We start from the raw sequence: 19,395 nt of genomic DNA on the forward strand, positions 1-19,395 counted from the left end.
TGAAAACATATATTTTTTCCCACATTTTCACACTTTAAAACAGGACTATTTGACCTGCAGGACAACAGGAGGCTTGAATCACTCTTAGCTTGAGTTAGCACAATTTCCAGGCTTCATGCCCTTCTTTCCTCCCTTCCTCCAGCGACTCTGCACTGTATTAGCTTTAAAACCAACCGAAATCTCTTCATCTAAAGCCACGTTTGTCCTACCACCTTCCACTTTTCATGTCTCGGTGCAGCATTGCTCATTTTCCCCTATAAATGCAGCTACAGTCCAGCAAGACGTGGGAAAAATAAGCAACTAGCATCGAGCATGATGCTGCATTTCTGCGCTCAGGGCAGAAAGTCGGCGTGTTTGCTTGACATCGGTGTTTAAGAGTGATGCCGGCAGAACATGGTCTCCACACGTACCCGTCTGCTGCCGATGGATGTAAACAAACTGCAGACGGCGTAGCTGCAGCTGCTCTTCCTCACCCTCTTACTCCTTCGACTTGCTGCTGCTTCACAAACGTTAACTCTTTCTCTGCCACATCTGCAGCAAAAACAGCATCGACTATTCAGCATTCAGTCACATTTTCACTCAGTGTGGGCTCATTTTTCGCTGCAATATAAAGTCCCTGCAACTCTAAGGAAACAGCACAACTATGTCTAGAAGAAGAGAGAAATGTCCTCTGTGTTGTATCAAGCAGCTACAGATAGTTTACTTAAATTTTTACAACCTCTACAAACTTTTTCCACTCTACTCTGCACATCAGATGCTTCACCATGCTCAATGTATCTTCCAGCTTGCTCCTCTATATACTGTTTCTGAGCCACGCTGCTTTACTTTATTGATCCAGTATCACTTTTGGTCACAGCTGAGGCACTAATAGCTTCACGGTACCATTGAGGAGCACAAAGTTTTCTATTTTTAACAGAATCTGGTTAAAGCAAACCATTCGTTTTTGGTAAATTTTAAATTTTACATGTAGAATAAAGGGATTTTTTAAGCTGATATTTGGTAGTTTTTCCTGACAGAAACACACATGACACATGATGCGTTCAAGACCCGTTGGAAAGTTGACAATTCAACCATTTTAAATACATCACTGTAGGTGATGGAAAATCATATTTTTCAGCTATTTCTAGTATTTTATTTACCAAGAAAACAGGAGAGGAGCTGTCTGAGTACCAAGCTACAGCAGCTACAACTAACCGTTATTTTCACGATTCTGGTTATTTCCTTGATTAACTGATGAGTTGTCTGGTCTCTAAAATGTCAGAAAATTTTGAAAAATGTCGATCAGTTTTCAAAAATGACCAGGAAAACAAAGTTTTTGTTCAAATCCTACAAATATTCAGTTCACTGTCATTGGGGAAAAAAAGTATTCAGCTTTTTAAAAGTGGAATCAGACAATGTTGATATTTGTTTTCCAAAAAAATTCAACAGTTTACAACTCATGAATTAATTTACCTTTGCATCTCCCGTATCAATAAAGTCCTTTTATAGCTGCCTTACTTTGATACACGGAATACAAAACATCGACCTACAAAGTTAACAAAACAGTCAAAACACAAGCGGAAGAAGCCAAAGAAGAATAATCTAAAACAAAACAAAAAGATTTATATCAATCAGGAACCATCTAAACAATTTTTTTTTAATCCGTAAAGACGATTTGAGATCTTTCAAAAAATTTGCTATTTAGATAAATTCACTGAGTTTATGAGCTTAAGACTACAGAGATTATCGTAAAATAAAGAGAAGCAGGGAATCTTTACATCTGAGTGGCTGTTTTACATTTGTCTTTTGTCAGTAAATGAATCAAAAACACATTTTTTCCAGCACTAAAAGCCTCGACGCAGATATCTTTTGCAGTGTGGAGCCGGTCCGTCCATGCAGAAGTCATGGGGAGATAAATCACGTTTTGCTCCACGCTCGGTCTGTGCGGTTCTGCCTCTTGTTTTTGATGCTTCTCAGTTTTCCCTGATGCTTATCAATTATTAAAGCGAATGTCGCATGAGGGGCTCAGTCGGCCCAAATCACCTCAGTACACGAGCACTTCATTCATAAGTGTCCATCTGAGCATGAAACAGCAGCAGAGACACGCAGCATCCTTCTCAGTGTTTACATGTGGAGTAAAGACATCAGAGGAGGATTAACCTAATATCACAGAGCAAAGACGTTCTGGTGTTTAAAATTCAGTAGAAAGTTGATAAATTAGACGGGCAGAAAAAAATACCACCAAAACATAAGTGGCTGTTTAACTCTGAAATTAAATTAATACTAAAATAAATGAGCAGAAAAATACATGAAACACTAAAACTTCCTTGTTATTTAACCCTCTGAATCCCAAAACTTGCTGGCAGGTTTGAAAGGCATGCTGTCTTTAAACAAATAATAATAAAAAAAGAAGAAATAAATCACCCAAATTTCTCCATTTATCATAGAAAGAAACAGCAGAAACAGAAAAAAAAAATCATTTTTTTTTTACTTTCTGAAGGTTCTTGAACTACTCATACGTGACTTTTACTTTCATTTGGGAAACTATCCAAACATCAGCTTAAAATAAAGAACAAAAACGCTAATTCTAGATGTCTGACTTGAAAATTTGTCCCAAAATGAATGGTTTCCACTTCACAGATTCTTTATGAAACTAAAAATTCAGCCCTTCTTGGTGCAACCATGGAGACCATGAACTCCAGTTCATTCAGCCCAATTTGATCTCAAGTGGAAAGGACCGGTAAAATCACAGCAAAATAAAAATATTGTAGAAGAGAAATCTGTGTTTTTAAAAATAGTGCAATGTGTGACACAGTTGCACACTTTTATATCACATAAACAAACACTTTCACCATTTTTTTCAACACTACAGTATTCCACTTTTTCTCGCACCCTTGCTGCCACATTTGTATGTTTTTTCCCAACATAATTCTTTATTCTCTTACTTGTTCTTATCTCTGTGGATGTGGAGCAGCTCCTCCGCCTGCTCATCTGCATTGTGCAACCACCTTTCAGTCAAATCTGTTTTGCTGAAGAGGGTGACGCAGCTCATTACCAGCCCGCTCCTCTTTATTATTTCATAAATATCATTACGTAATCCCCCTCCTCCTTCTATCGCAGGCAGTAAGACGTCTGCTGGCAGCGGCTGCACACGTGCCGAATGCGAGATGAAGATGAATCAACAGGATTCAGGCTGAGTGGGAAGACGTGATGAGTCACAAACAACGATGTGACGGAGATGGAGGAGAGCACCGACCACGTGGCAGCAAATCACATCACGGCTCGTCAATACGCCTCAGACGCAGTCGATAACTCGTCTTACTGAAGCCGACGAATAAACACGCTTCGCCCTTCAGATCAAATCTGCTCCGTCAAAGCAAACAAACACTCGCTGCTTCCAAAATGTGGAAATCTGCTCCTGTTATTTGTCAAACTCAGTTCATTCGGGTGTCAGATTGTTGGTAGTACAGAAAAAGCAACTTGGATGTGTCAGAACAGGCGTTTTTCCTCTATTTTCTGACATTTTAGAGACAAAACAATGATCTAGCCGAACCAGAATAACAGTAAATTCACCATAACTGCATAATTGATGCAATGATCGACCTGAGACCTTACAGCTGATTGACTGAATTATCCATTAATCTGCTGAAATTGACAAATGGTGCAAAGTAAAGAAGCAGGAATACCCTTGAATGTTTAGATTCAGGGTAAAAACTGGGATTTCAGTGGACATTAGTGTTTATATTTTCCTTTTGTGAATCTTATATCTAGCAATGAGTAAAGCAGTTTAAGACTAGAACTCTGCCCATATTTTAAACATGCTTAAGTCAAGAATTACCACATCAAAGAATTAAAAATCACATAAATTTAACCAGACAATTTCAAATTGAGAGTTTGGCCAGCAAGAAAGTGCTACAGAATCCACTATTTTTGACAATATCTTATTAAAAGAAAGGTAAATGTGTGCTTTACTAATTTGTATCTGCTGAATACATAAAAAAATTTCATAACTCGTCACCCAATTGACCAACTTGTTTCCCGATAGGTGGTCTTCAAATCAACTTCTATGCCACTTTAAAAAGCACAAATTGGAAGCTTGTGTTAACTACATATTACAACTTTACATAATTTTTTGGCTTTAAAATAGAATGTGTAAATAAAAAAACCCAAAAACACCCAAACCCACAAGCAGGTTTAAAAGACGTTACCTGTACAAAAATAAAATTAAAAAATTGCAAAAATTCTGCAACTTATTCAAGCAAGAAACTGTAAAAACTGAAATAATTGTCACATTTTCAACCTTCTAACAGTCCTTGAACTAATCATTTGTGATGTGTTGCTCTGTCAGGAAAAATAACCAAATCCAAACCTAAAATAATTAAAATCATTTTATTCAACATGACTTTAAAAGAATCTGCCAAAAATGAACAATTTGCAGAGACGGCATTCTGCAAAAAAGTAAAAAAATGCTGAGCTCCTTGACGTAACCAAGAAGCCATTCGAGAGTCAGCTGCAACCAGCAGTTAGGTGACAAAAATTCAGAGTTTTGTGCTGAACTGCAGGCTGTGCTCACACAGAGCAGACAAGAGACAAATGTAGTAACAAAAGTGAATGGAACAGTCAAATACATTTAGTACAGGGGTGTCAAACATGTTCATTTGGTCATAATGTTTTGTAAAAAAGATAATTTATTAAATGTGAACATTTTCAGAATGTATTTTTTTCATGACAACAAAGAGGAAATTTGGGGGTTGTGGTTGTTTATAGGTTCTTCTGCTCTGATTTTACTGGTCCAGGTCAGTTGAGATCAAATTGGGCTGAATGTGGCCCCTGGACTAAAATGAGTTTGACACCCCTGGTTTAGTTCATTTTGTTACCCCATCTGAGTGACAGACACACCTTTGCTGTGATAGACTCCATAAATAAAATGAACTTGACTGAACTTTATGGTCACCTGCTCGCTCTCAAACCAGCTAGTGAAGTTATTAGTTAGATTTCTGGCACCAAAACAGAAGCAGACCCTTCAAATGAAGCCACCTCCAGTGTCTGTCTTTGCTTTTAATCACACGTTTCACCCAGATTTACCCCCTAGGCCTCACTCTGAAGCAGGTCAGTCTCCTCCTGCATCCCAAAAGAGCATCATCAGCTCTGAAACTAGCGTCCAGCTGACCTTGACTCCTGCCACAGTGAAACTCTAAACCAGCAGCAGGACTGCAGTGGACCATGAGGACTACATGCACGAACACACACTCAGCACATGTGCACATCACAGCCAGCATCCTGCAGCAAACACACAGTCAAATCTGCAGGAGTGTGTCATAAAACGAGCTCGTCCAGCCGTGACATAGCAATAAAAGCTGAGTGTTTACAGTCCCAGGCTTTAGGAAAACGCACCTTTTCCTCGCTAAGTTACGTAAGAGAGGCAGCAGCAGTGTTTGTTCTCCGGCTGACATCCTTAAAACACCTTAACATACTTTAACACGTCCTGTCTCTGCAGCTAATTCACATTATCTGACAATGTACAACAGATAACCAATTATTGTTATATTCACTGTCCTGTGCTGCTTCTCTACGCCTGACGTTAGTCTGCTGTGTCCCACTTCGTGTATTTTTGTTATTTCCACACAGAAAACATCAGCTAAACTATGTCATTTTCAGGAAAATGCGCAAAAACTAACTACAGCCTCCGTTTCTCAACTTGTCGCTAACAGTATAAACAGTGACAAAGCCGCAGCAGATAGCTAACAACACCTTAAAAAAATGTCATTTCCAAGCGTAATTTGAATTAAAATCCACCGTAGACAAGCTCCACATACCGTTTCGGTTGAGAGTCGCTGTAAAATATCCGTTTAAGGCCAGAAAACTGTTGTGTGGAGCTCGTCCCCAAACTGCCGCACTGTTTCTCTTCTTGTCTCTTCTGGCTGCAGTCGCAGCGGAGACTACCGCTGGCCACGCCCCCTACGTAATGACGCAGGACGTCATCACGCATCCTCGAAAGCAAGCAGCACGCAGTTTTTTAAAACAAGGAAAAAAATGTAATTATTTTAGAGGATTATTTATTTTTCCTTTATTAATATTTATTTGATCTATTGTGAATACATTTAAAATAATAACTAGTAAAGTAAAATTATTATTATTAGTTGGAATAGTAGTAGTAACGGTAGCAGTAATAGCATCATCATTATTATCATTATATTATTATTACTATTACACAATAATAACACAGGAACAGAGAGGTAAATTGTTAAAAGATGGTGAGGAAAAGATAAAAACAAAAAATACAAATTCTGCTTTGTAAAAGAAAAAAACAACAACAACCCAACTTTAACTCCATAGCAGGGCTGGTTTGACCTAAATAGTTACCATTAATTAAGGAACTCTGGGTTTCTCATTTGACACCACCTAGTGAGTGAAGTAAATTCTCCTGCTGGGTTAATCATTGACTCAGTTATTTCCTCTCTCATTGCCTTTCTATTTTCAAATGTACCGGTAGCAGTAATAGCATCATTATTATTATTATTATTATTATATTATTATTACTATTACACAATAATAACACAGGAACAGAGAGGTAAATTGTTAAAAGATGGTGAGGAAAAGATAAAAACAAAAAATACAAATTCTGCTTTGTTAAAGAAAAAAACAACAACAACCCAACTTTAACTCCATGGCAGGGCTGGTTTGACCTAAATAGTTACCATTAATTCAGGAACTCTGGGTTTCTCATTTGACACCACCTAGTGAGTGAAGTAAATTCTCCTGCTGGGTTAATCATTGACTCAGTTATTTCCACTCTCATTGACTTTCTATTTTTAAATGTACAACATGTAATATTTACAGCTTGTTTATATGTAAATATGAACAAGCTACTATGTGTGAATGCATTGTACCACTGTAAGCCCTGCAGCACAGCGGTGACTCCTGATTACAATACATTTGCTGGATTTCAAACCAGACCAACACAGCACGCTGCAGAAAAACCCACCTTACCTTATTCAATATCTCCATATTCTCTGTTCATTTCTAAACTAATGTTGCTATAAAGTCAGTTCAAGACTCCATCACTCACAATTTCCACACAGGTTTATTCAGCGAGATGCAGAAGAGACTCTGTTAGTACATCGACCCTCCATGAAGCCTGAACAGTGCACAACACATCTATGGCTGAATCCTCGTCACATTTTAACTGCATGTCCTTCGCATGTCCTTGTCTGGACACACCGAGCGTTATTCTCTGTGAAAGCAAACATTATAGGTGAAGTAGAAAAAAAAAAAAACACGGCTTATAAAAAATAAATATCCCTTTTGTTACTGCTAAAAATATGATCTGAAAACATCTTCTCTTGGAGCAAAAATTAAAAGGATGTTACTCAAGTGCTGTGGCTTACATTGGAGTAAAAGAGGAGACGTTAAAAAACACACTTTTCACATATAAAAACTTTTATATTAATCATCAGAATATTTCATCCTAGTATCTATTTTCCACTGCAGCCCTGACAAACACTGTATATAAAGGTAACTGTGGTGTATAAAACGTCAGAAATTATCTAATTTTAATCGTTATTAACACTGTTTTTCAGGTATTTGAGGTGTAAAAGAAATTAAAAGTCAACAATTTCTAGTGGTTTATCCTCCTAATCGCTCACGGTGTTTCCTCACAAAGATGAAGGTTTGCTGTTGTGGTCGACACAGGATTGAAAAATGACAATTTAGCAGTAGCTTGTGTGTTTTAGTTGCACTGCAGTCACTTATTTATGAAAAATCAACTTCCAGCGAGTGTTTCTGTCTCACTTAGTGCTGAAATATTTATGAATTTACAGTGTTTCTGTCTGTTGGATCTTTAAATTAACTCTAAAACCCTCAAAGACTCTTCAACTGCTGCTGGATTTAACAGATTTTTAACCTCTAGATTTATATTTCGGTTTTACATAGGAGCCTTATAAACACCGAATATGAAAAGCAACAAAGATATCAGTTTAGGGAAGGATAAATTGCTTAAAAATCATCTTTATCATGTGAGTCTTTGAGAATTCTGAAAAAAAAACATTTGTAGCTCTGAGAATCGATAATAAGCATTTAAAAACTCAGAAGAATCATTGAATCTTGAACATAGGGTGCAGGGTAAGGCGTCATAGTCCTGGAAATCCAGAGTTAAACCTTATCTTGATAACCTTAAATCCTGCTTTGCAGTGCAGAACTTCTTTGTCTTTCTGGGTAACAGAAGTCTGGACTAGACTGAGCAACCAGGATGAAGCTCTGCTAAATTCTTCTAGATTCAGTTTTCAACTCTGTGAACACCAAAACTGCATTAAGATTTCGGCTAAAATTCAACTCGGGCTAACACAAACTGGGCTTCACTAGCTGGACCCAAGCATGCTAATCTTATTTCTATCAGCGCTGTAGCTTCTGCTAGCCGACGAGTCACAAACAGTAAAGAAATGACAACAAAGCTGCTCTTCTGGGAACATTTTCCGGCCACCTCCACTGTGGCCGAGTCACTGTCGGTCACCTGAGCTTCACGTACATGATGGGTGATCGTGTGTAGCACCGTATACGAAGGGCTAACAAACACAAACTAACTATCCATTAACACAAATCCTATTTACAGAGCACCGCAGGCAGTGGGAGGACAAACTGAAGTGTGTGTAGGCGACAGTGTTTCTGTGCGTCTATCTCTTGGCGATGTAGCTGTTCTCGATGCACAGCACGATGTATGAGCTGGAGCAGCTGCTGGAGCTCTGCTGCAGCAGGCCGCCGCCTTGCAGCGGCGACGCCATGCCGGTCAGCGCCCGGTCGGCCACCCGCCACGTCTCGCAGAAGCTGTCGACGTGTCGCTGGCCGCCGCTGGTCGAGCCGTGCCACATCGTCTTCTCCGGCCTGTTAGAAGAGAAGGTTTACTAACTGTAAAAACTTTACTCTGAACTGTAAAATCTACCAGCATGTTTGAAACTGTAACCTTCTCGCTGTCCTCATTTACGGGCACCAAAAAATAGTTTCCTTGCCAAAAAAAAAATCAGTGAAAAAATTCCCCAAATCTACAAAAATTAGCAAAACCTTCAAGAAGAAAATCCCAGTAATTCCTTAAAAATTTCCCAAAATTACCAAACCAAATAACCAAATCTCAGCTTAAAATTGAGACATTTCATTAAATTCACACTAAAATTCACCAAAAAATAAACCTTTTGCATTCATCAGAACACCAAAACTCACCAGCGAGTTTGAAAAGCATATTATATTTAATCAAAACCAAATTATTTTTTGACAAAAATAAGCTATTAGCATTCACCAGATCCTGAAAAAGAACTAGAAATTCTGTGCTTCTATACACAACCAACATGTGTAAAGTGCAAAAAAAACACCCAGAGACTGCTGGTAGTTCTTACAGATGTTGTGAAATAGTTATTTACATTGATGCTTTTTCTCACCATGCGCTGTCGTTGAGAACATCCCTGCCATCGAAGGAGTAGATGGGCACGCCGTCCTTCATTCTGCCATCATTAAAGATGGCGTCCCAGCTGTCAAACAGAACCTCGTCCTGGAGAAGACGACACAAGATCAAAAACTGAAGCTACGACTTTTCATGACTTTTTTCATATTTTAACTCACTCATAATCAGAGACTGTTTAATCTATTTGTTGTTGCAATATTGCAGATTCAGAATCAGTGACATGATGAGAAATAACTGAAAATTTCAGTTTATTAGTTTTAAAAGTTCTTGAGATGTTCAAACGTCATCAAATTTCACTGTGAGAATAAAACTTATAATATTTTCTTTAAGAACATTCATATAAAAATCAACCAAAATCCAGCAAAATTTGCTGGATTTTGGTTGATTTTTATATGAATGTTCTTAAGAAACATTTTTGACATTTCTTTTTTTACACCAAAAATGTTCAAAAATTTCCCAAAAATGTTGGACATCAGAAGTGTCATTGTGAAAATGTTTTTGTTTTTGTTTTTCCAACATTTTCAAACTTTAAAACGGGTCAATTTTGACCTGCAGGATGACACGAGGGTTAAAAAAAAGCAATAAAAACTTGATCAATTAAGCTAAAATTTCACCACTTTAAATGTTCAGAGTTTATGATACAAAACTTTCAAGTAAATCAGAGACGGTCAACAAGAAGTGCCTCCCTTAATTTGTGACTCTTTCAAAATAAAAGCCTCACCTTTCAGAGAAAAAATACATTCATTTCAAAATGCAATGCATAGGAATGTTTGAATTGCTACCTTCAGGTTGACTATGGGCAGAATGTCCCGGTCGGCCTTTCGGACGATGCTCTGGAGATCCTGCAGTCTGGCGGACAAGAACGCCCTAAAAGTTCCCTTCATCCCGATGGCCTGGGCCTGAGTGAAGCACATGAAATCTGCCCCCCGGATGCCCCTCATGGCGCCGGTCTGAGGGCTGTTCAGGGCCACCAGGTGGAGCTGTGGACAGTGGCAAACATTTACTACACCTACCGACGACACCTTCTACCTAAGCTGGAGTTGGTGGTGTTTCTTACCCCTGGTCCGGAGGTGTGGCGGTGCACCGGCGTCTGAGGTACCGGTGGAGGCGGCCTTCTTGCAGGGGTGACCGGGTAGCGGTTCTCCGGGACAGAGTACCTCCCATCTGGCTGGTTTAACCGGTCGCTGTAGCTCGGGAACCTGGGATCTGTTGGGGCCGGGTATCGAGGATCTGGCTGGTATCGTGGGTCTGGTTGAAGCTGAGGCTGCTCCGGCTGGTACCGAGGATCCGGCTGGTAACGGGGGTCCGGTTGAAGCTGAGGCTGCTCCGGCTGGTACCGAGGATCCGGCTGGTAACGGGGGTCAGGGTAAGGCTGCTCCGGCTGGTACCGGGTGTCTGGCTCGTACCGGGGGTCCGGGTAAGGCTGCTGTGGCTGAGGCTGGGGCTCTACTGGACTCTCAGGTTGCCTATTGTGGGTGGAGGTCCCGGGGTTGTTGTGATGATGGTGGTCCGGGTAGTACGGGACGACCGGAGGAGGCTCCACAGCTGCAACCTCGTTACCCTGGAAACAAAACAAGTTTAAACGTGCTCAAACAGGAAGTTTTATATTCTGAACAAGAGACAAAAGAAGAACTACACTCACGTCCTCAATGGGCAAAGGGATGTAGCTGCCGAGCTGCAAAATAAAGACGAAAACTGCATTAATACACATGGAAAAGTACTGATGCCAAAGGGAAACTAGACATAGTTCAGATGATCCTGGTATCAAATGTGTGTAAAATTATTCTTTTGTCCTCATTTAATTGTGCTGACCAACCACCTATCACAAGGGCTGAAATGAAGCTTTAAAGTTTACCCAGAATGTACAGAAAGTCTCTGTCATACTGATACATCCCATGCCATTGATGCTCACAGTTGGTTAAAAATGTCTTTTGTGGTAGTTTGGTGCTCCTTTGTAGTTGTTTTGAGTTGTTTTTGTTTCTTTGTGGTTGTTTTTTGTCTTTTTGTGGTTGCTTTTGTTTCTTTGTGGTTGCTTTTGTTTCTTTGTGGTTGTTTTTGTTTCTTCGTGGTTGTTTTTGTTTCTTTGTGGTTGTTTTTGTTTCTTCGTGGTTGTTTTTGTTTCTTCGTGGTTGTTTTTTTGTCTTTTTGTGGTTGTTTTTGTTTCTTTGTGGTTGTTTTTTTGTCTTTTTGTGGTTGTTTTTTGTCTTTTTGTGGTTGCTTTTGTTTCTTTGTGGTTGCTTTTGTCTCTTTGTGGTTGCTTTTGTTTCTTTGTGGTTGTTTTTGTTTCTTCGTGGTTGTTTTTGTTTCTTCGTGGTTGTTTTTTTGTCTTTTTGTGGTTGTTTTTGTTTCTTTGTGGTTGTTTTTTGTCTTTTTGTGGTTGTTTTTGTTTCTTTGTGGTTGTTTTTTGTCTTTTTGTGGTTGTTTTTTGTCTTTTTGTGGTTGCTTTTGTTTCTTTGTGGTTGCTTTTGTTTCTTTGTGGTTGTTTTTGTTTCTTTGTGGTTGTTTTTGTTTCTTCATGGTTGTTTTTGTTTCTTCGTGGTTGTTTTTTTGTCTTTTTGTGGTTGTTTTTGTTTCTTTGTGGTTGTTTTTTGTCTTTTTGTGGTTGCTTTTGTCTCCTTACAGTCATTCTGTCATTGCTCTCTGTCTCTTTGCAATAATTTGTCCTTTCACAAATTTCTTTATGAATATCCACTTTTCCAGAAATTGGATAATTTGAAACGACCCTAAAAACTATTCTGATGAATTCTCATTTCTTGAGTGTAGAAAACTTTGTTTGATGTGACAGTTGGCATAATGAGACATCTCACCATGTCTAAACCCAAGCATAACATGAAAGCTTCCTGATACAACGCAATACTGATTCATTTTTCAGGTTTTTTTGCATAAATACAAAAAGAAATCCATCTTAAACAAGCAATTTTGTGTCATTGTGGCTGATTTAGGTTCAGCAGTAAGATAAATGTTCACCTGCACTTGACGAACTCCATCTCGAACCCGCAGGTAGAGGTCAGTTTGCTCTATAATGTAGACCAGAGAACCTTCAGGCTGTCTCCTCGCTGTGGCTGTCATAGTTTCATAAGACCTCAGCACTGTCACCTGCAAACACAAACAAACTCTGACCAATGCTGCACAGCCTGAAAGTGTTTTTCTGTTGTATTTAATGATGGATAACAAAGAAATAAAGCTGAAGGTGTGGAAGATTCACTGACCCCTGAGGAGTGTCCAGGTAGTCCAGGAGCTCCAGGTGGTCCCGGGGGTCCAGGAATACTGATGGCTGTCATTAAATACAGTCAGATGAGCTTAAAGGAAACTTATAATGTAAACTGGACTGACTTTCTATGAACAAAGGTGGAGGATTATTATTCAATGTGTTCCTCATTGGTTTGTAATAAACATGGAAGAGATAGATCATTTTAGCATAACTCACTCTGTGTTCCCCTGTGAGTCCCAGACAGCGTTGGTCCTGGAGGTCCAGGAGGCCCTGGGGGTCCAGGCTGCCCGTCGTAGCCTCTTCCTGGGGGTCCAGGTGGTCCCTGAGGGCCTGGAGGACCGATGATGGAGTCGCCTCGAGGTCCCTGATGAGAGGACAGAGTCTTATTTACAGCATTTTAAAAGCAGGATGCCGTATTTTAAATAGCGTAGATTATATAGTTGAATGGAGGCAGTGAATCCTGAGGTTGAATTCTGTTATTTTTCTTACTGGAGGTCCAGGAACTCCCGGTGCTCCGACTCCACTGCCTCCATAGCGAGGGTCATAATATCCTCCACCTGGCTCTCCTTTCTCTCCCTTCAAGCCCACGTCACCTTTCAGCTGATACTGGACAGAAAAAACAACACACAAGCAAGTGATGTAGATTTAAGCACTTTAATGACAACGATAAGCCATAAAATTACAATCACGGGGAAACATAAGGTTTACCTTCAGAGTGTAAATGTCAACGTTTGACCCCAAACCTGGAATAGAAACAAAGTTTTGCTGTAAAAACATTCACTTCCAGAGTTTTTTGAAGCAGTTAAGCGTATAAAGTGGTGCTACCTGGAATGTCAAGAGTTCCTGGTGGTCCTCGATCTCCTTTCTCTCCTTTAGCTGTAAACAACAACAAATTAAACACCAGCAGATACACATCAAAAATATGTATCATACGGATTCAAATCAGTTCTTTCACATGGTGTGACCACAAAATGACACTCTTTCACTGTATCTAAATAAGCTTAAAATCTAATTATTATAGAAATACTTGCTTTACTTTTATAGCTTTTTGTTTGTTTGTTTTACAGTTTTTTGACAGTATGACACCATTTTGTATCAGGAGCAAAAAACTCACCTGGGTAATACCTGGAATAATCATCATACCCCTGAAGTAAAAAAAGAAGGATGGTTATAAATGTACCAGTTTAATAGTTTAATTTTAAGGCATGAGACAAACCAATAAATACACCACTACAGGAAAATCAACTCACTCTGGCTCCGTCAACGGGTATGGGAGGTCCAGGAGGTCCAGGAGGCCCCGGAGGACCTGGAGGACCCTGAGATGCAACAAATATCCATCACTGCTGTTATTCTGACCATAAAAGCTGCACAAACTCAGAAATAAGTGAATGCAGCACTCACAGGGTAACCATATCCAGATCCACCGCCTGAATCTCCCTTCTCTCCTTTGACACCGTTCAGTCCTGGTCGACCCTAAAACAAAAGACTCACATTTAAATCCTGTGAAGTCAAATGTTGAGCTTCTTCTCATTTTAGACTCCTTACTTTAGATTTTTCAGTTTAAAACACATTTACAATTACAGATCCAATAACCTTTTGACTTCACACCCACTAGAAAAAAATCAAAAACTGTTATACTTACAATATTGTGTTTAGTTCAAGATTTCATATTCGTCTTTCAACATTTACTGGTTCGTTATTAGTAGCATCTTTGAATCGCTCATCTGTGACTTGCTGTATTGTTGGGAAAAAATGTGATTTTTTTGTACAGTTTTAATCTAACTAGATTCTGTCAAAACCCCAAAAATCTGTGTTCCTTGTTGCAACTAAAAATCCGTTAGTGATCCAGCTGTGACCAACAGTTAGACCAAAAAAATTCATCCTGTATTGAGATGTCAAGAAGTGTAATAAGGCAACAACCACTACTGTTCAGTCTGTCAAATTCAAAGGTTGGTGTCAGGAAATGTGGAATTTTATTGGTGTTTCCACCAAATTTCTGGTGTTACATTACAGATAATGTCCAGCAAAATCAAAGACAAAAGTAATAATTTAGACTTAATGAAAACAAAGATTATCTGTATCTTCATATTCTTCATTTTGCATTGTAAAAAAAAACACCCACATAAAAAATACAAATAAGTGGTTCCCTCTTTTGCTAAATTACAGACAATATCTAAATTCTATCTATTAAATTCACAGAAAAAAGTGTTAATACGACTGAAAAAAAAACAGCTAGCAGTTATGCTAACAGCCTAGCTTCAGGGCTGGTTTGTTGGTCCATCACAAACTAAAATACCTCAGCAACTGGTTCTTTAACTGTAAAAATTGTTGTTTCTTCTCTTGATGGTTGGCGAAGACGATCCTCTGGTCACAACAATGACCCTCTACATGAAATTGGGATCATTTAGGTGCTGAGTGAGTCAGAATCTGATGTTTTATTCTCTGAGGCAGTTTGAAATCCACAAAGAAATCGCAAATGTGCACCAGCAGTGTTCACAAAAATAATCAGATCCTGATTTATTACAGATAAGTCTTTTTTAAAACTGTCTGTATTTCTAATTTGACACTTGGTACTTACCGGTCTGCCTGGAAAACCGATCTCCCCCTTTGGACCTGAAGGACCATTTGGACCCTGGAGGAAAAAGCACATGTGAGCTAAATACACTAATGTGATTCATCAACTGTAAAGTCATAAAAAGAGCTACATACTGGAGGTCCCTCTGGGCCGGGGAGTCCTGGGTCGCCCTGCAAACATCACAGGTTTAATGCACTTTTTCGAAGAGATTTTGCCAACAAGGGAATTCCTGACACATATAATTCAAAATGTGATGAAAAAATGCTAAATTATTATGCAGAGATTCATTTACCGGCTTTCCTTGCAGGCCTCCGAGGTACAAAGGTCTCCCATCAGGCCCCATGATGATGCCTGGTTCTCCTTTTTCTCCCTAAACAAAGCATTCACATAAAAGCTACTGAAAAATCATTCATTCAAGGGAATTTTAGGCAAAGCTATCACTCCCCATAGTCTTTTTCTCCACAATAAATTAGAATTTTTGCATGATTGTAAAGGATTTATTGACCTATTTACAGTATTGTTTTGTAGTTATTTATCTTAAAACTTTAAAAGCTTTTGACCTCTCATTAATGAAACAAAAAACAGAAAACCAAAGAGGCCCTAATGCAGAACCTTGAGGAATACCGTGCCAATATTTAAGCAGATATCGCAACCCATGGTCTTTTGTCCACGATTTATTCACCTACTTACAGTATTGTTCTCTAGTTACTTAATTTACAAGCTACAAAACAGCATAAAATCTCAACTAAATGTATAATTCAAAGAGAAGATCAAAACAAAGCACTGAAAGTTCTCGAAAATATACTGAAGTCGGTAGGATAGGAATAGTTTTCTAATATAGTCTATAAAGTTTACATTTAAAAATGAGCTGCTCTTTAAATATGTGCTATTTTGCACTCATTTTCAGAACAGAAATGTGAATATTAGATAAAAACTGCTTCATGTTTCATTTTGTGCATAACAGAGTTGATAGTTCGTCTTTCATCACTTCTTACATCAGAAAATATTGAATAGTTATACTAAAAATATTATGTTTCATGTAAACAAATGTTTCCAATTAGGCTGCGAATAACCAGAAACCAGTCAAAGTTGGCAATGAGCTTGATAAATTGAACACTGCTCTGTTAAATAAACCACATTGGAAGAAATGAGCATACAATGTTACTACGACTCATTATTCAGACAAAACTGACTTTGCAGAGCTCTGTTCTGCACAAAAATATACAGAATTTGCAAGTTTTAGTGCATGCAAGGCTAAAATACCTTAATTCAAACTTGGATTATCCTACCTTAGGTGCAAATCCTGGAGGACCTGACTCCCCTTTGTCTCCTTTTGGACCAATAGGCCCCTAATTTGAAACACAATACAGTACATTCATTTACCACCGTTTTCTGGAATCAGTTGGATTTTTACCAAACTGAACTGTGTGCTGTTGATATTTACCGGGAATCCTGCTCGACCTGGAAGACCTCTTCCCTGAAGACGAGACATTAATAATGCTTTAAAAAGAGATAAAATATTGTTTCCGGTTGTTTAAGTGGCTTAGTGAGTTTACGGTGAGATTCGTTAGTTCGGCGACTCACCTGCCCCTCTTCGTTCCAATAAACGTCGTTATACTACAGCGAGACAAAGTTAGGTCAGTTAGTACGAAGGTGAACAAACAAACAATCCAACGAGCTGTGACCGTTAGTGAATGAGTTCAATTTAGTCGATGAGTGATTCAGAGACAAGCTGTGGTGTAAGAGGTTAATGTAATTTGATGCAATTATACTCCCGCATTTACAGACTCACATCTGCTGTCGGCTGGTACACAATCTGTCCTGGAGGTCCAGGAGGCCCTGGAGGTCCGGGTGGTCCACCATCTCGTCCTGGTAGACCCTGAATAACAAATAGGAACAAAATCAGCCAGAAAGCTAGCAAAAACACAGCAAATTTGCATCCATTACATTAAGAAAATACTGCGATAAGGTCTTAGTGACCAATTCTACCACTTGAATTGTTATAATTGGAAGATGGGTTTGGATTATATGAATCTGCATAGACTATTACATGTTGAACTAAAGAATGTTTTTAGATTAGAGTTTTGGATGCATCTTGATAAACAACTTTGCCGTACTGGTAGTTTAAGTTAAACTAAAATGATAAATTTGGACTTGGAGGTCATGTTTTCTACCAAAAACTATAGTATAGGAGCTTTAAAATCTGTCTTTAACTTGTCAGCATTTTGTATTGTCACAATCAGATATGTAGAATGTTAAATTTCGACTGTAAAACAAGACGATGCTGGAAACAGATCAATAACAGTCGATAAAAGCACAGGTGTAAATGTACTTAAAGATACAAAGACAAAATTCATAAACAAAGGTAATAAAAGATAGCAAACTCACCATCTCTCCTTTCTCTCCTCTGTCGCCCTTTTCACCCTAAACAACAAACACAAGATATTATCAGTGCAAAAAATACGACCAGGTACAATACTACAATAAAATATGGAGATTATATGAAGATATTTTAAACATGAGGAGTAATTTAACAATAAAATCCTGTTTACTGGATCAATACCTGCTGTCCAGGGAATCCATCTAGACCTGGGATACCAGTTGGTCCTCGTGGTCCTTCTGATCCTTTGTTTCCATGGATACCTGGTAAACCTGGTTTACCCTAGCAACCATTGGCAAAGCAAATAGGGCAAATAATGAATAAAAGGTTGACAAAAAATCATGAAATCTACCACAAATATTCTAAATAACACATATTGACAGGAGGGTGTGTTTACTTCTAGTAATATAGCTTTATTTATATTTGTGGAGCTTTAATGCAGTGTCCCATTGACTTCTGTAGACTTTTTTCTTTAATAGAACTTAAAAAATGCTGACTAAAACAATGTAAAATAAAAGGACTACATCTCGTGTACATGGAAACAGACTGTATATGTGTACTGTTTTATTTCATACATTCTCTTGTTGTATTTGTGTTTTTCAAATGTTCTTCTGTTATATTATGTTTACATTTTTAGAAGCCCTGGTGTATTTTTTTGTTATTTGGATTTGTGACAGAGTTTTTCAGGACCATTGCATTGTCTTTGACTTTAATAGTCTATATTGCATCTTCAAGTAAAAAGACGTTTTTAAAATACTGAAATACTACTGCAAACTTCAAGTTTTCAGTGTGTATGTATACATTAAATACCATCATCTGCTTAGAATTGAACACTGCAATCAGAAAAATATACAATACATCAATAATAACGATGGAAAACAGACGTGGTCCTGAAATACAACCTTGAGGTACACCTTTTTGTCTCATTCACTTTTGCACTTGACACATTTATACGACATGAGCTTTTATACCCTTTCAATATAAAATAAGATGAATGTCGAGCAAGTCTGCAAAAATAAACACTTTTCACACTTTTCCGGTACAACTTGAATTGATGTTTACTGGTAATCTGCTTGAAGAAGTCTAAAAATGTGAGCAGATTTATTTAATTCTGCGGCAGCCTTTGATGAATATTGAGAGAAGCAACATTAGCAGTGATATGCAGGGTGTTAGTGGTACTTACGGGGAGACCTGCAATGCCAGGTGGACCCTAAAACATGTGATAGGAGACAGAATGAGACAAAGAATGTGCAGCACTGTGAGTAAAGTAAATACAACCTCCAGCTGGGTACCTGTGGTCCAGGTGGGCCTCCAACTCCAGGCCCGCCATTTAACACCTCATATCCATTTTGGTCATTCTGTAATGAGAGGATTTAAATACAAACAGAGACATATAAAGGACGTTTTTATTCATTCAGATATTCATACAAGCAGCCAAAACCAGACATGTCGTGACTTTTGTCCACAATTTTGGCTTCTTAAAGAATTTTGTGTCTGGTCCTCGAATAAATCTAAATCAAAATATGTGATCTTTCAATCCTAAGTTTTCCTTGTTGGCATCTCTTAGCGTGGCTTTAATTTCAATCCTGGAAGATGACCACAATGCTACTGTAAAACTCACATAGCCAACTCGGTATGGTGGCCCTGGTGGTCCAGGAGGCCCAGGTGGCCCAATTGGTCCCATTGGACCTGGAAGTCCTGCCAGTCCAGTCTGTCCAGGTGTACCCGTCTGACCTGGGTCACCCTGAGTACCCTGACAAAAGAGGCACAAAATGAGTTTAGTCTCTTTTTTTTTCAGAAAA

The 19,395-nt window shown here is 38.6% G+C and overlaps 2 protein-coding genes across 22 annotated transcripts in view; both read right to left on the reverse strand.

Annotated features, from left to right (window-relative positions):
* Positions 1 to 5,930, reverse strand: part of LOC110956415 (inositol polyphosphate-4-phosphatase type I A-like) — a 60,107-nt gene extending 54,177 nt beyond the window's left edge. For 15 of the 17 annotated variants that reach the window (XM_051941827.1, XM_051941824.1, XM_051941825.1 and 12 more), the window contains exon 1: positions 5,796 to 5,930. The gene's annotated coding sequence lies outside the window, so the exon portion shown is untranslated. Of the gene's footprint in view, positions 1 to 410; positions 532 to 5,795 lie in introns of all 17 variants that reach the window. The other 2 variants (XM_051941811.1, XM_051941812.1) reach the window with 2 other exon arrangements.
* A 1,114-nt stretch (positions 5,931 to 7,044) lies between these two features.
* The window catches only part of LOC110956413 (collagen alpha-1(XVIII) chain-like), a 50,679-nt gene continuing 38,328 nt past the window's right edge, over positions 7,045 to 19,395 (reverse strand). For 4 of the 5 annotated variants that reach the window (XM_022201866.2, XM_051941798.1, XM_051941796.1 and 1 more), the window contains 26 exons: positions 19,215 to 19,346; positions 18,886 to 18,951; positions 18,777 to 18,803; positions 17,777 to 17,875; positions 17,602 to 17,637; positions 17,006 to 17,092; positions 16,798 to 16,830; positions 16,658 to 16,690; positions 16,503 to 16,562; positions 15,506 to 15,583; positions 15,348 to 15,383; positions 15,217 to 15,270; positions 14,040 to 14,111; positions 13,889 to 13,954; positions 13,753 to 13,783; positions 13,464 to 13,514; positions 13,347 to 13,381; positions 13,128 to 13,244; positions 12,855 to 13,002; positions 12,637 to 12,701; positions 12,395 to 12,523; positions 11,070 to 11,102; positions 10,485 to 10,988; positions 10,210 to 10,407; positions 9,405 to 9,514; positions 7,045 to 8,856 (listed from right to left, as the gene is read on the reverse strand). In XM_022201866.2, coding sequence (XP_022057558.2) covers positions 8,649 to 8,856; positions 9,405 to 9,514; positions 10,210 to 10,407; positions 10,485 to 10,988; positions 11,070 to 11,102; positions 12,395 to 12,523; positions 12,637 to 12,701; positions 12,855 to 13,002; positions 13,128 to 13,244; positions 13,347 to 13,381; positions 13,464 to 13,514; positions 13,753 to 13,783; positions 13,889 to 13,954; positions 14,040 to 14,111; positions 15,217 to 15,270; positions 15,348 to 15,383; positions 15,506 to 15,583; positions 16,503 to 16,562; positions 16,658 to 16,690; positions 16,798 to 16,830; positions 17,006 to 17,092; positions 17,602 to 17,637; positions 17,777 to 17,875; positions 18,777 to 18,803; positions 18,886 to 18,951; positions 19,215 to 19,346 — 2,508 coding nt within the window. In that variant the 3' untranslated portion in view covers positions 7,045 to 8,648. The remainder of the gene's footprint in view (positions 8,857 to 9,404; positions 9,515 to 10,209; positions 10,408 to 10,484; positions 10,989 to 11,069; positions 11,103 to 12,394; positions 12,524 to 12,636; positions 12,702 to 12,854; positions 13,003 to 13,127; positions 13,245 to 13,346; positions 13,382 to 13,463; positions 13,515 to 13,752; positions 13,784 to 13,888; positions 13,955 to 14,039; positions 14,112 to 15,216; positions 15,271 to 15,347; positions 15,384 to 15,505; positions 15,584 to 16,502; positions 16,563 to 16,657; positions 16,691 to 16,797; positions 16,831 to 17,005; positions 17,093 to 17,601; positions 17,638 to 17,776; positions 17,876 to 18,776; positions 18,804 to 18,885; positions 18,952 to 19,214; positions 19,347 to 19,395) is intronic. The other variant, XM_051941797.1, reaches the window with a different exon arrangement.

This window comes from Acanthochromis polyacanthus, chromosome 22 (assembly GCF_021347895.1).
Source record: "Acanthochromis polyacanthus isolate Apoly-LR-REF ecotype Palm Island chromosome 22, KAUST_Apoly_ChrSc, whole genome shotgun sequence".
Taxonomy (NCBI): Eukaryota; Metazoa; Chordata; class Actinopteri; family Pomacentridae; genus Acanthochromis; species Acanthochromis polyacanthus.